At 32.1% G+C, this 22,465-nt stretch overlaps 2 protein-coding genes across 5 annotated transcripts in view; one reads left to right on the top strand and one right to left on the bottom strand.

The window, feature by feature from the left end:
* LOC107453622 (ankyrin repeat and BTB/POZ domain-containing protein 2) overlaps positions 1-22,465 on the bottom strand; it is a 442,842-nt gene that overhangs the window by 41,609 nt on the left and 378,768 nt on the right. The gene's annotated exons all lie outside the window — the stretch shown is intronic.
* The window catches only part of LOC107453616 (SCY1-like protein 2), a 556,894-nt gene that overhangs the window by 376,958 nt on the left and 157,471 nt on the right, over positions 1-22,465 (top strand). For all 4 annotated transcript variants that reach the window (XM_087169467.1, XM_087169470.1, XM_087169468.1 and 1 more), the window contains one exon: positions 13,296-13,511. In XM_087169467.1, coding sequence (XP_087025593.1) covers positions 13,296-13,511 — 216 coding nt within the window. The remainder of the gene's footprint in view (positions 1-13,295; positions 13,512-22,465) is intronic.

Here is a 22,465-nt window from a genome sequence, read left to right as displayed (position 1 = left end):
AATGAAATTGTTATATTAAATATATTTCTAAGAGCATTTATACTATGCCAGTCAGTCTCAGCTTTGCATGTTATAATAGTTTAGTCTTCGCTTTCTTAACAAAAACTTAATAATCACCTCACCTGTTTCCTCTATTAAAAAAAATATCATTTGTTTTTTAAATAAACATTTTACTACTCTTTAAAAATTGTTTATTTTTTCATGATTTTCTTTCCTTTTTTTTTGTATGTGAGCATTTGAGCTCAAATAATTCTTCGTGTATGAAATTCCTGAAAAAAATATCCTTTAGTTTTCTTTACATCAAAAACAAAAAGACATTGTTATTCATTTCACTGTAATTGTATCCTTGGGGAAAAAAACTCCGTAAAAAAACAGTACGTTTTTGTACATTTTTTGTACGACTTTTTTTTATCTTTTGTTTGAAGCTACTGAAAACGCTTTTAAAATGTTAAAGTAGCGAAATGAAAATTTAAAAATAATTTGCTCATTCCCGAAGTAAAACAATTATCTAGAACTTTAACTAAAGTTAAAACTCGTATGCTTATAGTCAATAAAAAAATAAGTGTTGCTATTGTCTTTCAAACTAATTAGAAAGAGTTTAAATACCACAATTATTTTTAATGAACTAGAAGGCAATTTTCAAATATTTCAACCTATATATTGATTCGTTCTTAACATTGAAAATTCTTATACTATGTTAATTAATATCTTTTATTCATTTATTATTTTACCATGTAGTTATGAAGCTACGATGATTCAAATTTTCTACGGGAACCATTTGACAAATTTCGACTCGGTAATTTAAAACCAGTAATCTTGGTAGTTTAAAACCTATATATTGATTCGTTCTTAACATTGAAAATTCTTATACTATGTTAATTAATATCTTTTATTCATTTATTATTTTACCATGTAGTTATGAAACTACGATGATTCAAATTCTCTACGGGAACCATTTCACAAATTTCGACTCAGTAATTTAAAACCAGTAATCTTGGTAGTTTAAAACCTATTGGTTCGTTCTTAACATTGAAAATTCTTATACTATGTTAATTAATATCTTTTATTCATTTATTATTTTACCATGTAGTTATTAAACTACGATGATTCAAATTTTCTACGGGAACCATTTGACAAATTTCGTTCGACTTTCGACTCGGTGATTTAAAACCAGTGTTCTCGGTGGTTTAAAACTTATATATTGATTCGTTCTTAACATCGAAAATTCTTATACTATGTTAATTAATATATTTTATTCATTCGTTATTATACCATGTAGTTATGAAACTACGATGATTTAAATATTCTACGGCAACCATTCGACAAATCTCGTTCAAATTTCGACTCGTTAATTTAAAACCAGTGTTCAAAAAAACTACATTATTTTTGCAGTTTACTACAACTAATTTGTTACAAATGTAGTCAATTACAACTATTTTTTTTTAATGTAAGCAAACTACTTTGGAATTGTAGTAATTATTTCACTTCTTTAAGGAGAGGAACTTTGTTGGAGAACTAAATTTACACCTATGTTCATGTTAATGGGCATTACATATTTCCTAACTTTTAAAATTTCTTTAATTTCTTAAACTTACTTTTTTAACCATTCTTAATCAAATTACAATTAAATTAAATCAATTGGTTAATTTTTATTAAAATTTATTAAAAAAAAGCGAACATAAAATATTTTATTCTTTTCTTATAGATCGATGTAAAACGGATATATTTTTTTTTTTCAATACTAATGTAGTCTCATTAATTCACTGTCCCGCCTAATCGAAAACTAACTCTTTATTCTTAATTTCTTACCACACATATGTGTGTCATTTACATGGTTATACTAATTCTCACTGTCTTGTTGACAAGACGAGGACCCATTCGTGATTGCCAAGGTATTTTCAAACCTAATACTGATTATGGGGGTTAGCTTTATTTTTTGCTATGATATCTTTCGATAATTCGCCAACCTTGATCTCTTCCCCATGCTCCTAACTGTCCGTTGGGAACAAATTCATTTACTTTCAATTTCGAATTTGTGGCGACAGGGAGGAAAAATGCTAACTAAAATTCTCGATGTAAGAGAATGTTTTATCTTGATCCCTTTTCGGGATTTCTTTTCTTTATTATTTTTATAATTTTGAATTATGGCCTTTTTCAATAATTAGTAAATCAATTTTTCTTAAACGGTTTTATTTATTTCTCTGAGACAATTATCATTTTATTACATCCGAATTAATATGTATCTGTAACGGCCAAAAAATCAAATAACGCTACCTGTATAAATCCACTAATTAATTTAAAACGCTCACCGTCATAATTCAAAATGGTTTTTTAATAAGAAATTGACTTACATTAAATATAAGGGAATAATTAAGAATTATTTATTTAGGTTAAAATGAGCCAGTTTGTTATTCCAAAAAAAAAATTTCGAATTCAATCATTTAACCTTAAATTTTTTATGCCTTTTTTGTCGGCGAATATTTCATTTTAGAAAGGCGAAGCTATCAACTGCTTGTAATTTTTTAATTGTTTAATGCTCTTTTATTTCCTCTAAGAAATTAAGTACACTAATGGGCTGCGCCCCCTGCTCGCTAACGCTCGCCAACCCCCGAAAATTGCTGCGCAATCTTATATGGTTTGCTTCACAAACTAAGCTCACTTCGCTCTCTACTAACTTAGGTACATTGCAAATGCACAAAATTCTAAGAATTCAAAACAATCATACAAATCCATATAAAAACTTTTTCTTTAGAAAAAAAAACATCTTTTTAGTAGATACTAAGTCATTAAAATGTATTTTAATTCAAATAAATGACATGTAATTCGTTAAACCTATTAGAAATGTGCTATAGTATAAAATCTTAAGATAAAATTTCTAAAACTGATATCTCTTTAAAAAAGGTTAAAATTTTGGCTATAATTAAGTCTATTGAAAAATTGAAATAAGTGAATTGCAATGGAAAAACCTGCATAAACAAGTGCTTTTTTGGTAGTGCTTAGTAGTGCTTGTACACCATTGTAGTGACCCGCCATATTAACAGCGTTGTCATAAGATAGTCCCCTACAATTATCCAGTAGTAGTCCATTTGTTTCTAAGAAGTCTTGTAGAATATTAAATAAATGTAAGTCAGTATGATTACTAATTTTAATGAAGGATACACATCTTTCATACACTTTTCCCCGAAAATAGTATTGTAATACAATAGCAAGTTGATCATTGTGAGATAGATCAGGAGTAGCATCCATCACAATTGAATTATACTTTGTGTCGTCGTTATTTATTTGAGTTATAATTTGCTTAATTATCTGTCGGCCCATAATCTCAATTATTTCCTCATATACTGTTTTTGATAAGTACGATATCACCGATTTTGGTCGCAGCTCTCGTTGTTCAATGTGTTCACGAATGAATGGATCGAACTCTGCCAATAGCACCCATAAAATTGCCATTATGTGGAGAATCAAATACTTCCTCGGAACCTCTAAATGCTAAGCCAGCGATTCTCAACCTGTGGGGCGCGCCCCCCTAGGGGGGCACGAGCACACCAGAGGGGTGGCGCGAGAATATTCAAGAGAAAATATTATTTAAAAAAATTGATTTACTGGATGAAAGGAAAACGCACATATACATAGAAAACAAAATGCATTTTGACATCTTATTAAAGTGAAACAACTTATTAAATCAAAATTTAAGGTGGGAAATCAAGGGTGGCTTGGCCTTATGGATTTTTTTATAATTTTCTGATTAAGTCTGTGTATCTGAATTTTTTCTGTAACATCTTACACCTATCTCTAATATATATCACGTATACTTTTAATTGTAAAATAAAATTATAGTACAATTTTAAAATTTTAGCTTCTGCACCTAAGGTTTCGCACAGGTTCCAAAGGTGAGCCATGTTTTGAAATCACTTTTTCACTTACTCAAATTATCTTTAGAAAAAACACTTGGACTGGCAAACTTCTCTTAAAAAGGCACTTTAAGTGTCTTGCTGGTTGGAACAAGTTTCCCGACTTTAAAAAAGATATTTGTTTTCAGAGTGTATAATTTGCTTATTGATTTTACTTTGATAGTTCTTGTGTGAAGTCACTAGCGATTCTTTTGAGTTCACTCATTAGAATTAATTAAGAATTATTGAGTTAATTTTTTCAGAAGGATTAGCCAACAAGCAAGAGTTAAATAACCATACTAGAGTTAACTAACTAAACCCATAGCTAATCTAAAAATACCCAAATTTGCAAGAAAATACCAGAATCGACCACAAAAACACTCATAACTACCACAAAAATAAAAAAATACCTGAAAAATGACTTTAAAATGCAAACAAATTAAAAAACTTGAAACAAAATATCGCAAAGTCTACTAAAGTGCAGAGAACGTCAAAATATTATAAAAATTTTAAAAATACCAAAGTTCCACATTTGCTTAAAATGAAATAAATCAATTGGCATTTAATTCAAGCATTCCTTTTTGAGAAATAATATGCTACGTAATGATTTATAATTAACACTTTTATAGATTTCACGTTTGCTTCCGAAGGTGGCCCGAGTGTAGCGCCACTTGGCAACATACATAAGGTCTCTCTTACCATTTGCACGACATAAAACTATTAATCTGATAGATTAATTCGAATTAAAGTAATGCGGTTAAAGAAAAAGAAATAAACTTTCAGAAAACATATTATAACTCAAAGTTCTAAGAATTTATACACATTATCTTCTCACCTGGAAATTAGAACGACAACTGCAAATAATTAAATCACTTCATACAATGGAGGCTATTCAAGGAAATATCTTCCAATTCAGCCTCGTACACCTCAGATACAAGATTTACAATGCAGAAGGGACATCTTATGATTCAAAATAAATTTCATTTTACTTTTGGGGGGGGCTACGTTAGGAGCACTGGCCACCTTTGGCTTACCCACCTTACTTAATCAAACATACTAAATTTTTAAAAAAAATTAATAATTTTTAGTGACTTCCTTGGGTCTGTCCTGCAGAGCAAAGTTTTTTGAGGTGAGGCTTAATATTAGAAATAGCCACTCTCAGTCCTTTTTCTATATTTAGCCGCGATCTATATTTTGTCTTCAAAGAAGCCACAGCAGAAAATCCAGTTTCACAAAGGTAGGATATTGAAAACGGTAATAGAATGCGAAATGCTCTTTGTTTCAGTGCAAAAAAATCCTCTTCCTGCCAAAATTCAAATAGTGATTTATTACTAAATTGCATTTCAGTTTCGCCACTTGTCGTGAAGTCTATGAATTTTTCTTCCTCATCAATTGAGAGTCCTTCGGGAGTCTTATGAAATGGATTCCTAACCCACTCATAACTTGGTAGCAGTTTGTCATGAGCAGGAAAATACTTTTTAAAATTCTTTGCTAGCATGGCTAAATGATTTTCAATGGTTACAAACGTAACTTTCATATATTATTCTTCAGCCTTATAAGTTTTGTACAATTATCCACATTTGCAAACATTGTTACGTTTTTTTGTTTTAAATTTCTGCCCCACAATTCTAATTTTCTACAAAAAGCATTAACTTCATCACTCGTATCCAACATATGTGTATTTGCTCCTTGGAGTTTATAATTCAAGTTATTTAATTTCTCGAATATGACGACCAAGTATCTCAATTTCATCACAAATAAACAATAGTGTAAATTCCCGGTTTCCGGTCTGTTATCTTCTAAGAAAATGACGATTTCTTCTCTTAATTCATGAGCACGTTGCAAACATTTCTCACGTGATAAACATTTTGCCTCACATTTAAATAGTAACTCTGAATGTACTGAACTCATGTCATTACAAAGAGCAGAAAAGATTCTCGATCTCAGGGTTCTCATTTTTATATAATTTGAAATGGTTACAACCGCAGTTAATACAATATTTAAACCAGGACGTATTTCTTTCGAACCCCAAGCTTCTCTGTGGATCATACAATGTGTCCAGACGCATTGAGGCGATTTTTGTTTTACTAGTTCTTGTATACTTTCAAACCTTCCGGATATTGAACAAGCATATTCCAATGCATATTCCAGTGCATATTCCGATGCAATTTTTGCATTTTGTGTTTGCATCATTCATAACATCATTTAAAATAGCAAATAATGCTAGCGCTGTTGTTTTGAGTTTTATTGATTCGCTGAAAAGTAGTTCTACTACTGACATATTATCTCAAAATCAAACATAGGTAATGAAATGAGCATCTTTATTAATATCTCTTGCTTCAAAGTTTATTGAAAACATTTTGTCAGGCAACATCGAGAAAAGCTGACACTACATTTTCAGCTGTATCACCAATTCGACGAGCAACAGTATCATTTGAAAGAGGTATGGACTGTAATTGTTTTGAAAAATTAACTCCAAACATAGTTTCTACAATCTCAATTGCTGCTGATTTTTACTTTACTTTTGTTTTGGTAGTTAGTTAAAAATAATTTAAAGACAGAATTAAAAATACTCAATATACATTATTGTTGCATACATTTTACTGCAAGTGGGGGGAGCGATGAAAATTATGATTGAAAACTGGGCCTCGAATACTGAAAGGTTGAGAAACGCTGTGCTAAGCCCTTTATACTTAAAAATTTGACCACTGCAATAACCCGTTTTAAGACATTGTGATAATATTCTGTTTCCTTTCTTTATTGCTTCTGAAGCTGCTTGTCTAGAACAGATTTATTTTATTTTCGTGCCAACCACACTAACAATGATTTCTTATGTTCATTAGAATTTTCATGATTTTTTAAACAAGTTCCTACGTGTTTCCAATCGGAAAATCCGGTTGTCTATCGAGAAGGGATTTTGGAAAAAGGTTTGCAAGTCAAACAAAAAACAGTACCAACCTTTGTTGAATAACATAACCAAGATCTTTCCAGTGATCGACCATTTTTCTATTTCTTAATGAAATACCTATTTGAAAATGTTCTGTTTTGTTCTTTGTATTTCTTTATTGAAGCTGAATATATATTTTTCGGATCTTTATTTTGAAAGTCAGTCATTTCATGTGAGAGGATGTCATTAATAAAATCATTATTTAGCAATTCTGGTCACAAGCCCAAGTCAACATATTTCTCAAACTCAAACTAAATGTTCTCTAAATTTCTTTCCGCCTCGGTATTACCGTCCTCTTGCTGAACACCAATATAATTTTCAATGGGACCAGAGGGTTGCTGGTAGTCAAGACTTCGCACATTTTCATCACTTGTATTTTTTTCCTGGTGTTGCGATTTTCTGCTCCCTTCAAATAGATTCTCTTCGGATAAGATCCCTTCCTTTTCGCTTGTTAATAAATTTGATGCTATTTCATTCTCGTTTTTATGTTCTAATTTGAGAACAGTTTCAATTTTTGCACATTTCTTTCTTTCTTTTCTCGATCTAGCTGAAATTTCCGTTTCTCAGCTCTACTTTCATATTTTCTACCAGATATATTGTAAAATAAGACTGATATTTTTCTGAAAATAAACAATGAACTTGATAATTTTCTGGTAATAAACAGGGAACGAGATAATCGATGTAATATTGTTCTTCACGTCACATTTTAATACTTTATAACGAGTGCAGTAATTCACAAATTATCATTAAAAATCGATTAAAAAGTTCATTTAGTATTGAATAAATACATTAAAAACAGAAAAAAAACGTGATTTATAATTCTTTTTACTTACCAACTAAGAGCAGGAAATCTTTTCTTATACTGATTATGTACTTTCAATTATAAATAAAATAGGAGAAAAGTCCGGACCTTATAACTTTTCAGTTATCATTTATTAGTAAACTAAACAAATTTGTCACTTTGACGACGAGAACAGAAGTGCGGGAAAAAAAAACAAAATCATGTCGGGCGTTAAGCGGCGCGGCGAGAAGTCACCAGTAATAGACGCGAAAAAATACACTGACCAAAAAGAAGAGACGGGGAATTCCCCGTTCCGTTCAATAGGCCAGCACATGCATGGGTTGATAGATCTCAGGGTTGCCAACCTTATAATAGTTTTTTTTAATATTAGATATTTCTTTTAATTCGAAATATCACCTATTGTTTTTAGTGGGGTCTGGGGCCCTTTGTATCCACGGGGCCCTGGGCTGCAGCCCAAAAAGCCCTTAAGTAGATCCGCCCCTGGGCATCCTCAAATATAGTCAAACCGAATTGGTCGAATAATTTGTAAGTAATAATCCTAAGTAAACTATCATCTCAAGAACTATTTGGGCAATTTCATTAAGAGTTAGTATTCTGCCCTTAAAAAATATATTATTTGAAAGTAGCAAAGTCGTGAAAATCCGATAATTAAAATTATTCAGGGTGATTTTTTTTACTTTCTCCACATCAATAATTAGAATCATTTTTTGATTACTACATACAATGCATACTTTGATTATCTACTTGAATCAAAGAGGAGTCGATTCTATTTAATGTGTATGACTTAATTAACGTACTCGTTAATTGACTGTAGGCACTTAGATTTAATCTCGGCAGACAGACAAAGAGATAGTGGAAGCTTTCAAGGTATAAAATACGCATCAGCTAATCAGGCTTATGCATATAATATCTATACTTAGAGAATATATATTCAGGGTATTTGTTAGACAAAGGAGGCATTCATTATCTTTGTTAGCAACATTCGTCAGCGCTTCTATGGCAGTTATTTTAAAGTAAATATCTGTAGTTAGAAATAACTTCATAAACTACTTTTCTTAAAGTGTGCAAATAAGTTTTGATAATCTAATATATACTCTTACGTGGCTTCCAAATTTTGGCTGTATTTCTTTTCTGCCGGTGGCAACGTTTGCTTTGTTTTGTTTACGTTAATATTTCTCTTACACGGCGAATCGACCAATGATTGCCGCTAAAAATGTCACATGCTAAATCTAGCTGAGGTGGCTCAACATATTGCGCTTTTAAAAACGGAAACGGAAAAAATCAGAGAGCATCAGCTGCGGCAATCTCATACTGTTAAGCTAGGCAGAAGTTAGTAGTCTTTGTCGATAGATCTCTATTTTAGTAATTTGTCGAAAGCACTTTTTGTCACGAATTTATATATTACGAATTTACTTGACGATTCTTGATTTATGTCATGAATTATACTATAGCACATTTCTAATAGGTTTAACAAATTACATGTCATTTATTTGAATTCAAATTTATTTTGATGACTTAGCATTTACTAAAAAGAAGTAATTTTTTTTTTTTTTTAAAAAGTTGTTATAGGGATTTGAATGATTGCTTTGAATTCTTAGAATTTTGTGCATTTGAAATGCACCTAAGTTAGTAGAGAGCGAAGTGAGCTTGGTTAGCGAAGCAAACCATATAAGATAGCGTAGCAATTTTCGGGGGTTGGCGAGCGTTAGCGAGCAGGGGGCGCAGCCACTAGTAATAAAAATTAAATGAGGTAGAAAAAAATTATGATAGCATTATTGCAATCAGGAGTTATAACCCTTTTTGGATAGAATTTCATAAACGTCACAACATAGTCACAACCGTTGTAGATTGCAAAAACTGCATCATTTGATGTTTTACAGCCTATCGTCTAATACGTTAGATGAAATTCGTTTTCAATTCCAGCCAATGTTCTTGATTTTCAATTCTAGTCAATATTTGTTTCTAAAGACTTCGCTAAATTCTTTTATTTCTTCAGTATTCACATTTGTATTAAAATCACTGATCAAGGCAGTCATTATGAAAAAGTTAAACTTAAAAGTACTTTAAGTAAACGGTAAAATCCTTGAATAGCCCACATCTTGGCGGCTTTTTGAAATTTCGTCAAATTAGCGATTATGACTGGGATCAACGTTGCTTTTTGATTATTAAAAAAAAATAATAATTTAAATTATTACAAACTTATTCAAATATTTTTATTAGAATAAAAATTTTTTAAAGTATTTAATATGATATAATCTAAATTGTGAGTTAATTTTTTGAACAAAATTCCTCTAATGTCAACATAGTGTTCCGTTGTTATTAAAACATGTGGCTGCGGCTTGCTAATTTCATATTATATTTTATTTTACTAGTGGGCTGCGCCCCCTGTTAGCTAACGCTCGCCAACACCCGAAAATTGCTACGCAATCTTATATGGTTTGCTTCACTCGCTACCAACTTAGGTACATTGCAAATGCACAAAATTCTAAGAATTCAAAACAATCATTCAAATCCATATAACAACTTTTTTTTAAAAAAAAAATTACATCTTTTTTGTAAATACTAAGTCATTAAAATAAATTTGAATTCAAATAAATGACACGTAATTCGTTAAACTTATTAGAAATGTGTTATAGTATAAAATCTGAAGATAAAATTTCTAAAACTGATACCTCTTTAAAAAAGGTTAAAATTTTGGCTATAATTAAGTCTATTAAAAATTGAAATAAGTGAATTGCAATGGAAAAACCTGCATAAACAAATAAATTCTAGTAAAACAAATAAATTCGTAATATATAAATTCGTGAAAAAAAGCGCTTTCGACAAAATACTAAAATAGAGATCTATCGACAAAGACTACTCACTTCTGCCTAGCTTATGCTCTCTCTGGTTATTTCAGTTTCCGTTTTTAAAAGCGCTATATGTTGAGCCATCTCAGCTAGATTTGGCATGTGACATTTTTAGCGGCAATCATGGGTCGATTTTCTAGCGTTGCCATTCGGGAAGTTGTAATAAGGCTTTTTTTTTGTCGCCGTGTAAGAGAAATATATATATACAGATTTTACGGATTCTAAGAAGCATAAAATATGAATAAAGAAAGTTCCTTCATCACACATCTTTTAAAAGTAAATATATGCAACTTTCTTTCGGAAATCAATGTCCATTTTGTGTATTATTTCACCTGTGGAACAATTTAATATTTACGAACACATAACGCATAAAACATTTATGGAAACTGCTACCTGATTTTCCCCCACATGCTCACAAAACACTAGACAGCACATAAAAAAAATAAACTGAAAGTAACTTTACATAAACATGATTATTTTCCTAAAATAAGGACATTTCATCATTCATGCTTACGTAGGTGGGCAGATAAGAGTAGGTGGATGAATAGGATTTGCTCTAGAATTACAAACGAAAGGGTCTTATTATGTTTAATTAACTCGGGCGTGGAATATAAGATTTTCTAATTTTCTTTTCACAATTATTCGCTCCTTTTGCACGGTTTTTGAGAAATTATTACCCTCCTTGGGTTATTTAAAGGTGATACCTCTACAATAAGAGAGAGAGAGCACATTATAAACAGGTGTTTATTACGTTGTGAAGACAGCTGGAATTGAAATTGAAATCGAATTAATGAAAGCTCTTAGAAAAATTTAATTAAATTTTTATACGAAAAAAAAACGTGTTTACATCTAGGAAATTCGTTTCATATTAATGAACACAATAACATTGTATTTTTTGAATAAATGATACAAGTATTTAATTGAGTTATTAATTGATTTAGAATTTTTCTTTTATATAAAAAATTATATTTTCATGGATTAATGAGTGGCTTTCTCTTAATTTAATTTTTAAATAAAGATTGCGGGGAAGATGTGACTGCGATATTTTTTATTTTATTTAAGGAGGCAGTGGACTTGAAAAATTATTACATTTGTTTTTGATATAAGAAACCTAATTTTTATATGTAACATATAAAGTATCTAATTCACCGAATTGCAAAAAAAAATGCAGAATTAAAGATAAAAAAAAAAACATATTTAATTACAAGTTACAAAAAAATGTCTACATTTCTTTAAAAAAAAATTTTTTATATGAAGAAATTGGTAAAAAAATCGCAATTTTGTCAAAAATAAATGTTTATATAGACAAAAAAATTTCAATCTTCATAAAGTTTCATTAATTGATTTGCCAGTAAGAAAAGGACTTTTCGATTAATTTTCGTATTAATGTTTTCATTTTCAGTATTATTTTGTTCTTTTCTGCCCAGTCAGAAGTGTCTAAAAATCTCTTCAAATTTAAAATTTTTAAACTTTCTGCCTTTACACTGTAAAAATGGAGGTGGAATATGACAGTGGTAAGATATGATTTCCAGCGTTCACATGCAATTTGAAAGATGTATTTTTAATCGAAACACTTAAAATTGAATAAGCTGACACCAAACTTCTGCGTTTCGTCTCAATACGAGAATTATTTTCAATCCCAATACACCAATGCTGGAGCCCTTTGAATTTTTCCAGAAGTTTGTTTACAATTCAGAATGAGCTGACATGAGTTTGTTGTGGTTCACGTAACAAAATAAAACAAAAAACCGCTATTTAAATATATATACTGGTTTTTAGTTGGATAAAAGATATACATTTTATTTCTAAATTTCTAAGAACTTGCATGAAATTATTTTATAATGTACCCAAATCTAAATTTTTGATGGTTTCCTATTGATGGACCAACATAATCATGATGGTAACCATTAATAATTCCATCATAAATCATAATATTTTTTTATGGTGACCAACATAAGTAACCATCACCTTAATGTACGAATTTGAACTGATTTATGATGGTCCAACATAATAGCAACTTATTTTGATGTTTTTTTCTTGCTAAACCATCAGAAAATTCCATAGTTTCTTAGAAATCAAATGTTGGAACGATCATGAACAACCATCCTCTCAATGTAGGAATTCGGACCGATTTATGATGGTACAACATCAAAAAGCAAATTCTTTTGATGGTATATTCCTGAAAACCAACAAGAATTTCTATTAAACTATCTTGAAAATTTATAATTGGAGCCATTATGGACCATCACGGATCATCAAGGATTGTTGGTCCATAAGAATCAATCTTCTCTTGATGGTTAACCATCATGTTATTGTAGTAGCGTTTTCCATCATGGAATGATGGAAGTTTGTTGGCATATCAAAAACCAGGAACACATAAGGGAAAGTGTTGGATGATGGTGACCATCAAATGATGTTATACCAGTTGGAGTCGCAATGAAACCAACATAAACCGTCAAGAAATTTTAATGGGACCAGCAGGAATTTTGACTTGGGTATAGTTTAGGTGTATTTTATAATGTTAAGTTTCTATCCGCTTCCATTCTGTCAAGCCTAATTCAAATTCATCTTCATGTTCTCTATTGACTTTCTTTTTCTTAATCAGAATAGAGTAATTATTTTTACTCCACCTCCCCAGCCTGTTTTAAATCATGCATCACCTATAAACCATTATATCTATGAGAAAGAGTAAGGTTTTTATCCAATGTTCAAATGTTCTGTTCAAATTGTTGTTCCAATTTTCTAATGTATTAGAGTGTTTTCTAAGAGTATGCTTCCCTCTTCTCTTTACACATGCTGTGGTTCAGAGTCCAGTGCCTTGCCAACCCTTCACCTCAAAGTTACCCAAAATGGGACAGCCTGACCTGGACTTCACGGCACCGGAAGTGCAGGCCAACTCCACCTGCTCACCCCTCAGCGACATGTTCTCACTGGGAATGCTCATATGTGCTGTCTTCAACAACGGACGCTCACTCATAGACGCCAACCATTCTGCCACTAACTACAACAAGCAACTCGAGCTGGTCAGTATCTTCTTCCTCTTTTTTTTTATAAAGGGCCAATCTCACTGCATGCGACTCACGCCTCTCAGATAACCATCAAGAGAGAACGTGAACCTGATTGGTGTAATATATTCTCCCACGAAAAATTCACCAATCGGGTAATTCTTCTCTCCTGAAGGCCATAGGATGTGCGTGAAACGCATGCAATAAGAACAGTTCTTAAGTGGCAAGTGTTCTAAATATAATATAGATCATACGAATGGATAAGGAATTAATATGAAATCTCTGACTATGAATCATGAAAAATATTGTTTTTAAACTTTAAGGATGCCGATTATTTCAAAATTAAAACTTTAAATTTGATTTTCTTAAAAAAAACTTACAACTTTAAAATTTGGTATCCAAGTTTAATATCATACATTTTAATGAATAAAATTAAACAAAAATTATTCAATAATATTGATTAGTTACTGAATTAATTCCGGATTAGGACATTTTGGACATATAATTCGTCGTAGGTTAACTGGAACGAAGTTTTTTTGTTCTACCTAGAGGTGACTGATTATCCGCGTATGATTTTTATTGTATGAAAAATATATTTTATGATGCTTAAGCTAAACTCTATGTTTAGAGCAGTTTTGAATGAGTTCCATATAGTTTCCAAGCTTAAAATTTTTTTAATAGGTTTGTAAAGAAAAACTGAAACTAACATTCTTCCTACTTCTGTGACTGTCCACTCGCTAATGCTGAAAGCATGCTTAGTGTAGCGCCATGTGTAACCCATTTCGATCTCCAATACAATACGAAATGTACGATGGAATAATATAAAATTAACGATGGAATTTCGCATAATATAAATTATAATTCAGGGCTCGTAAAACCACCCGTCCGCCCGTCCTCGGCCAGGGCTAAAGAGAATAGAAGGGCTAGTTCACTCCGCTCTTAGAGCTGAAGCTACGATTTCCCTCCTCATGACGTCATTGTGTCCACAGATCTCGGAAGATCGCAAGCAAAGATATTATGATAACTTTGCATCTTTCTCTTTGTAAAAATAAGTTAGACTTTTTCTGGTTATTAGCTTTCAAACTTTACGTAATTAGCACATTATTTCCGTTCTTAAACATAGTTCAAAAAATCTTTCTTGGTCATTATATTTAAAAAAATACCATTTTAAACTTATAAAAATGCTTTACTAGTTGGCGAAAAGGACACTATAAATACTTTATTTTAAAAAGTTCAGTTTTAACTTTAATTAAGAAAAATGAAAGCATATATCGACACTTTTTTTATCTACATATTCTTTTATAACAATATGTAGTGTTAAATTTAGAATCCCTGATTTTAAAATATGCCGTTCATAGCAATTTGTTCATACTTAATCATTAGGAAACATCAACCTTAAACGCTAATTACTGAAACAAAATAATAATTTAGGTTCATAATGACATTAGAAATTTCTTCATGAATAACTTTTTGATGGAACTAACCCGCATTTGTATTACATGGAGAAGAAACCCCGGAAAGCCTCCCATGATTAGCGTGACGGTAAGGGGACTCTAACCCATGCCCCGTCTACCGCAGAGGATATTTCACGTCCGCACTGTGGTCGGTGCCAGCCGGATACGGAATTCGTATCGACTGGGATTCGAACCGGTTCGCCGAATTAGAAGGCGAACGCTCTATCCCCTGAGCCATCACGGCAAAAAACCTTCCTGTCCCTTTGTTAGTAAAGATTTAGCAAATCACTTCAACCTTCCCTTTAAGTGCTTACGTAATACATGAACGGTCCCTAAAAAGCAAATTAAGAATTTACTTTTGCACAAATGAAAACCTTTCATTTTTTCTTATTTAATCAGCAACGCGTGTTGTGATGCAACTGTTTATGAATGAGTAACAGTTCTGTGAATTTCAAAAAAAAAAATAAAATAAAATAATTTCAGAGAAAAGTTTTGGCCAAAAAATAAAACAATTATTTCAGGTGTCCACCCCTATTTCTTCTCCCTCCCCTACAACATTACTATGTTACATTGACTCAATAATTAGCTTGTTTTTTTACTATCCTGTTTTGGAGAGTAGATGTTATTTAAGAAAATGTAGATTAATCTCAACAATTGAATTTTTTTTTTTTTTCTATTTCTCCTCATTTGCTTTCCTCATCCTCTTAAAGTAGTTTCCTAAAGATAAACCAGATTTACCCTGTCTTTTTTTGGGGGGGGGGAGGGGAAGAGAGAAATTAAGACAGATTGTGCAGGATTACTTTGTCCTTCTTAATCCCAACACCTTCCTCATCGTGTCTAGTGTCCAAATCACACGTCCGAAAAAGCATTTCGCAAATTAGATTAGGTACTTCATTACTTCAAATACAGAATAATCAGTTAATTCTCCAAAAAAAAGTTTCTATTTGGACATTAGCCTGCACTTAAGTAGAAGAATACAAAAATATTGAGGGAAGTCTGGATATTGCTTTTTCTTAAGTCTCACGCGAATTCTGGTTTAGCAGTGATTTTGATTGATAAGATGTGAAGAAAGAGATTGAAATTACAGAGTGCGTAGCGTTTCTGAAAAGTGCTTAATGGTGCACATTTTCGTTTTTTAAAAGCTCTTAAAGGGGCTTTTTTCATTGGGTGTTTTCAAAAATTGCTTAATTTTCCCTTTTCAAAATAAGATTTCTCTTTTACTATGTTGATTTTTGCTTTGAATTATGCAAAAAAGACACAGTTCACATTGTTCTATTCAACGTTTTCATAATTAATTCAACCCCAATTTATTTCGGCTTATAGTTAGTCCGTAGCGTATGAAAAACAGGATTTTTGACAATTGCCAGAAACAATGCCAAAAGATTTTATTTTTTGTGACATGACGGTTAAAACAAGATAAAACCGTCGATTGTCAAAAACTTTCCAACTCTGTCTAATTATGATATTTTGTTTAAGTGCTAAAAATATTTTTTGAGTGAAAAAATAAAGCACTTAAAAGGTGCTTATTTTTTGTATAATTTGGCTACGCACCCTGAATTGGGCGAAGCTGAAACTTAGCCATCTGCCAAACGAAGTATTGTTTCTGGTCTGTTTTTACGTAGAATTGAATGAAACCGAAATAAGTCATTAGAACTCACATTACAGCTTTAAAGCTACTAAGGTTTTTGAAGACAATTCAAATTTTCGACCTATATCTACTTGATCATCAGATATTGCTACTTAGACGAGCAAAGAACTGAACTGTGGTGTAACTACCACTGCAAATATTAAATGCCAAAAGTTTTACTAGTTGTAAATTATTCAAGTTAAAAAAGTACAATTATTGTACTTCTACCTATTTAAGCATCTGCTATTGTAATCTAGATATGTAGAACAATGTTTTTTTTTTATGTCTGGCATTTGGGTCTATTTCCTTTTCCATATATATATATATACTAGGAGGCTTCGCCCCCTGCTCGCTGGCGCTCACCAACCCCCGGAACTGCTTTCTCAGTTCATTTCGGATTGCTTCGCAATCCAATGCTCGCTTTGCTCGCTCATTGGATACGTTCTTAACGTCTAGTTTTTGTATACTTTTTTGAATAATGAAGTTCCGAAAACTTTTCACTGTAGAAAATTCTAAACCTGTACATTTCAATATTAATTTGAAATTGCAAACAGATCACATATTTTTCTTAATTTCACTATTCTCAATTTCAATTGTTGAGAAAAGTAACTGCTGTAAGTTTTGTTTTAAAGTCTTTCCCACCAGAGGGTTAAAGCCATATGTTGTAAAACAATATGAAATAGTAGTCTGCCACTGAACGCCGGATGTAAAGCATCGGCTTTGATGAAGATAATTTTGTATTTTTAATTCTCTGAAGGGCGCCACCTTAATAATATGGAATTTGTAAAATAAATGTATATATTTTTGATTGTTGATGAAGCCCATCATTTTGTGTTTTCATAAGTGTTCAGAAGCAGAACAACTGTAAGTTTTTAATTTTATCACAAAAATATAAAATATATAAAAAACAAAGAAAAGAGTAAGAAAATGAGTATAGTCATAGAAAAAGTTAAAATTATAATATAGTATTTGTCAGTTAAAATAAAACTTTTTGTTTAAGTCATTGCTAACAATTCAAATTTCTCCGAGGCAATTCTAAAGTATAAATTAAGGTAGTAAAGTTGAAACACAAAATTTTTAGTTTTGATGTTAACAATACAATTCAATTTTTCACAAAAACGATTGTTTCCATTGTTAAGTTCAATGTCAACAATTCAAATTTTTCTGCAACTTTTAACCTTTAAATATTATTTTTTTTTATGTACACATTTCTAAATGTCAGTATTCAACCACAAAACAACTTAAAGTCCTCAAATTTAGCATGAAGTTGTAAAATGTAATGAAAGAGGGTCATAGCAATAATGAAAGTAGAAGTAAAGTTAGTACTGTAAAATTAAAACAATATTTTTAATCAATGAGCCAAGTTCTTCAAGAAGCAGTTGTAGAAGTAGGTTGTTTATTCAAAACTTTTTATAGAATTTCTTTAAGAACACAATTGTTAATTTGGACATTTGGCGATAAAACACTTTTAGAATTGAAGGATTTGTTACGTCAAGCGCTCAGGTATCATAATTTTGATCTAGTTGCGCTTCTATGTCATTTTGATTTATGCTGCTAAGTTAACTTTCAAAAAATTCTATGGCTGGCAACAGCATTTATATTTTTTAAGTTGTTTATTTTTATTTCTTTTAGAATTCGTTATTTTTTAGCGAAATGTTTTTTAACCTAACAGAATTCTTTGCCGACTGTTTTCTCTATGAATGAAGAAAATAAAGTAAATATTTAACTGTTGTGAAAAGAATCTTATTTAGTTGTACAAAGTACTTCAGTCAAAATTTGGGAGCCACGTAAGAGAATTATATATATTAGATCAGAAACACATCATTAAAAGGCAGAATGCTTTGGTGTTTTCAAAACAAAGCAAACGTTGCCACCGGCGGAAAAGAAATATAGCCAAAATTTGGGAGCCACGTAAGAGAATTATATATAATAGATATACAAAGTTTTATTAGAGTATAAAAAGACATGAACAGAATACATTTTCCTTTACAAGTTTTCTCGTTTTATAGCCAAATGTAACAACATTCATTTCATTTCATCCAAAAAATACCACTCAAATACATTTTTTCAATTAATTTTATCATCGAATACATTTTAAATAATCTTTTCTTTTTTCGCCTTTTAACAAAACAAAACGAATTTAATAAATAAAATGAAAAATTATTAAAGCCGGAGCTGTTCGTGAAATCTATTGATTTATCTTCCCTTTTTATTTGATGTTGTGTTTTCTTTATTTGTTTATGTCGCCATCATCATCATCGGAACCAGGTCTCCAATTTATTGCTTCATTGGAGAGAGTTAATTCTATATTTTCGGAACCAATATGCAAATATTTGAAGAGAACTTTTCTTCACCGGATATTTTATGGAAAATGTAGTTGTGCATCCAGAAAAATAAATGGAATTCTTACGTCTTTCTGGAAAAGTAGCAGGGAAAAAAACACACCTTCAGAACTGACGCCCTTTAATTAAAATTGTCCATTCGAGCGTTAATTCAAAGAGCAACAATTTCTTTACGAAATATCTTTTATACGTTAATATAGTTTTAAATTTTTTTTTATTTGTGTTAACTAGTTTTGAAGGGGAAAATCAAAATGTATGTTTGTGTCTAAGGCGTTGTGTTAGCTAGTGTATTTAATTTATTTTTTTTTTCAAAAAAAATCCTTGCTCTGTATAAAAGAAATTTATAAAAAGAAATACTCTTAAAATAACGGATGATATAAAATATCGAGGGGGGAAAAAGTATAAGAAATGCATTTGTACGGTTTACTTCATTCTGCCATTTTTTTTTCTCAACAAATCTCGAAAATAGTTACAAATTTTATCAAGAAATAGCACTACTGACTTGAAAAACTATTAAAGTTTTTTCTTTCTTCTTTAACGCCCTAACAGTGACATTTCAGAAAAATGTACCAAAAATTGGAGAAAAAAAACTTTAATGCTTAATTTTGCTCTTTATATTATTATGAAGTTAGAAAATGCTTTTTTATTGGAAAAATGACATTTAAAATGCAATAACTATTGTATTTTTAATTTTTACATGCACATAAAGAAGTAATAGATTACGCGCGCATCTTATTCAATCAGAGCAAATGAAACAAAATTTTGAAGCTAAATATAATATAACTTGTATAGTATAATATGAAAACGCAACAATATGATTTTCAATACTTGAATTTCACATATCTTATCCCTCCCCCGAACCACATTTTCCCACCCTCGACTGAAGTCGTAATGGATGAAAAACTAGGACCACTAATGCCATCTATTAGGAAAATAGTGAATTAAGTATCCTTAAGTAGACACGAACTCAGCTCGGGCTTCACAAAATAGAAACGTTTCTTCCGCCTGCAGTCAGATCAGGCATCACGAACACTGCACGTAGTAGTTGCTTGAACTGCATTCGGGCGACACTGGCAAGGAGTTAAAAAAAAAATTTAAAAAGTCTGCAGCAGCACAATTTTAGAACTAACTTAACAAATGAATCATTTGACATCCGTCAAAAACATCCTCTCATAGTTGTTATCGACTTTTTGTTGAAGACGAGCCATGATGGCGAGGTGATCCGGGTTCAAACTGGTAGATGCGAATTCCGCATCCGGCTTACACCGACCACAGTGCTGACGTCAAATATTCTTAGTGGTTGTTGGATCATAAATTAAAGTCCCCTTGCCGCCAGGCTAACCGTGGGAGATTTTCGTGTTTTTCTTCTGCATGTAACGCGAATGGGGTTAGTTCCATCAAAAAAGTCCTTCACGAAGGCAAAATTTCTTCCAATACTTGATCCAGGAATTCCCATGGATTGGGTACAAAATTACAATTCTGCGCAGTTGAACATTGGTAGTCGTAAACACATAAAAATGTGTCAACTGTACAAAGACGGTTATAATATAACTAGGAGGCTTCACCCCTGCTCGCTGGCGCTCGCCAACCCCCGGAACTGCTTTCGCAGTTCATTTCGGATTGCTTCGCAATCCGCTGCTCGCTTATTGGATACGTTCTTAACGTCTAGCTTTTGTATACTTTTTTGAACACTGAAGTTCCGAAAACTTTTCACTGTAGAAAATTCTAAACCTGTGCATTTCAATATTAATTTGAAATTGCAAACAGTTCACATATTTTTCTTAATCGCACTATTCTAAATTTCAGTTGTTGAGAAAAGTGACTGTTGTAAGTTTCGTTTTAAAGTCTTTCCCACCAGAAGGCTAAATCCATGCGTTGTAAAACAATATGAAATAGTACTGAACGCGGGATGTAAAGCATCGGCTTCGATAAAGATAATTTTGTGAGAATTTTTTTGATAATTCGGTGAGAATTCACCCGATTAGACATATGATGCTCACTACGTGCTCTTGCGCTCCGAAGCCTATCAATTAAAACGTATTAGCGTTTTATATAATATAGATTAGCCATATGATGCTCAGTACGTGATCTTGCGCGCCGAAGCCTATCAATTAAAAATGAAAACTGTTGCCAACGCGGTCCCGCAGTGAACTGATCGTTAAGACACGGTTCCCAGCAGATCACCGAAGTCAAGCATCACTGACTACGGTCAGTGTGCGGGTGGGTGACCACTTGGATCAGTCTGCGTAGGGACCGAGGGTGTGCGGTATTGGTCCTCGTTAAACTGTGCTACCGTAAAGTGCTCGACTTCGCGCGCAGATCGTCGGGCTACCGAAGCGGGGGTGCCATCCCCTCCTCCGCAGAGGATCAAAATTGTGATGGCTAGTCTTCGGATCATCCTCCGGGATGTTTCCCAGACCGTCGCCAATAGCCCATTGTGCAGCTCTAGTGCGACGTAAATTAACAACAGCAACAGCAGCAACAGTTGCCAACGCGAGAAAAGAAATATCATCGGTTTTATTGATACATACGTATTAGCGTTTTATATAATATAGATTATAATATCTGTTGAAGACCTGTATAACTGATTTGGAAACTTGCAGAGAAAAGCAGAATGTCAAAAACTTTATATTTTTATCACTTAGTGTTTTCTTTAACTCATTTTTCAATTATATACTTATTGGACAGATTTACAGAAAATAAAGATTCCATCCCCTCAGCTGAAAATCAAAATCGTGATGGCATGTCTTCAGATTACCCTCAGGGATCTTTCTCAGATGGTCGCCGATAGCCCATTTTGCTGCTCTAGTGCGGCGTAAATAAAGTATAGTTCGTTCACCCGGAGTGAGCACTTGGCTCTCACCTCCTCGGACGAAGAGTTAATTTCAACGCGGGAGTAAGAGGAGAAACGTCTCCGCGCCTGAAATTGAGACAACCCTTAATGCGCACCAAACGCGAACAGTGAATTATTTTTCAGTCACTTACTACTCTTTATCATCTGTTATTATACCTTTCGTCACTCTAGCTAGTTAAATATATCGCATCAAAATGTCTCAAAAAGGACAAACTATTCACTGAAAAGAGAGAAATATAATCAAATTTATGAAATATTTAATGTTAAAAAGATGAGCATAAAGATTTGCGAAATAAATATTTTTGTCATACGGTCGCCAAATTGCAACTTTGTTCAGGATTGTTCACATCCTTCTTCCAAATAGAATTCATCCTTCTGCGAAATAGTATCGTCGGATACCACGTGATGAAGGCGGAGCCAAGTGCCAACTCCTGGTGAACGAACTATACTTGCCTTCCCATCTGTCTTCAAAAAGTTACAAAAATAAAATAATCAATGTCTCTAGTCTTCGAAATTTATCTACTGAGAATACAGTAATATTGGCGATCGAAATGGGCTACAGGTGGCGTGAAACAGAACTCACGGCAACACTTCGCATGCTTTCACCATTAGCGTATGGGGAGTCCTAGTACGTTAGTTTCTGTCTCGAGTTTTAAATAGATCAAAATCTTTTAAGTTGGGAAGCTGCATGGAAC

The sequence above is a fragment of the Parasteatoda tepidariorum genome, chromosome 8 (assembly GCF_982258835.1).
Source record: "Parasteatoda tepidariorum strain Cologne lab strain chromosome 8, Ptep-v5.0, whole genome shotgun sequence".
Lineage (NCBI taxonomy): Eukaryota > Metazoa > Arthropoda > Arachnida > Araneae > Theridiidae > Parasteatoda > Parasteatoda tepidariorum.
This window is presented reverse-complemented; position numbering and strand designations above follow the sequence as displayed.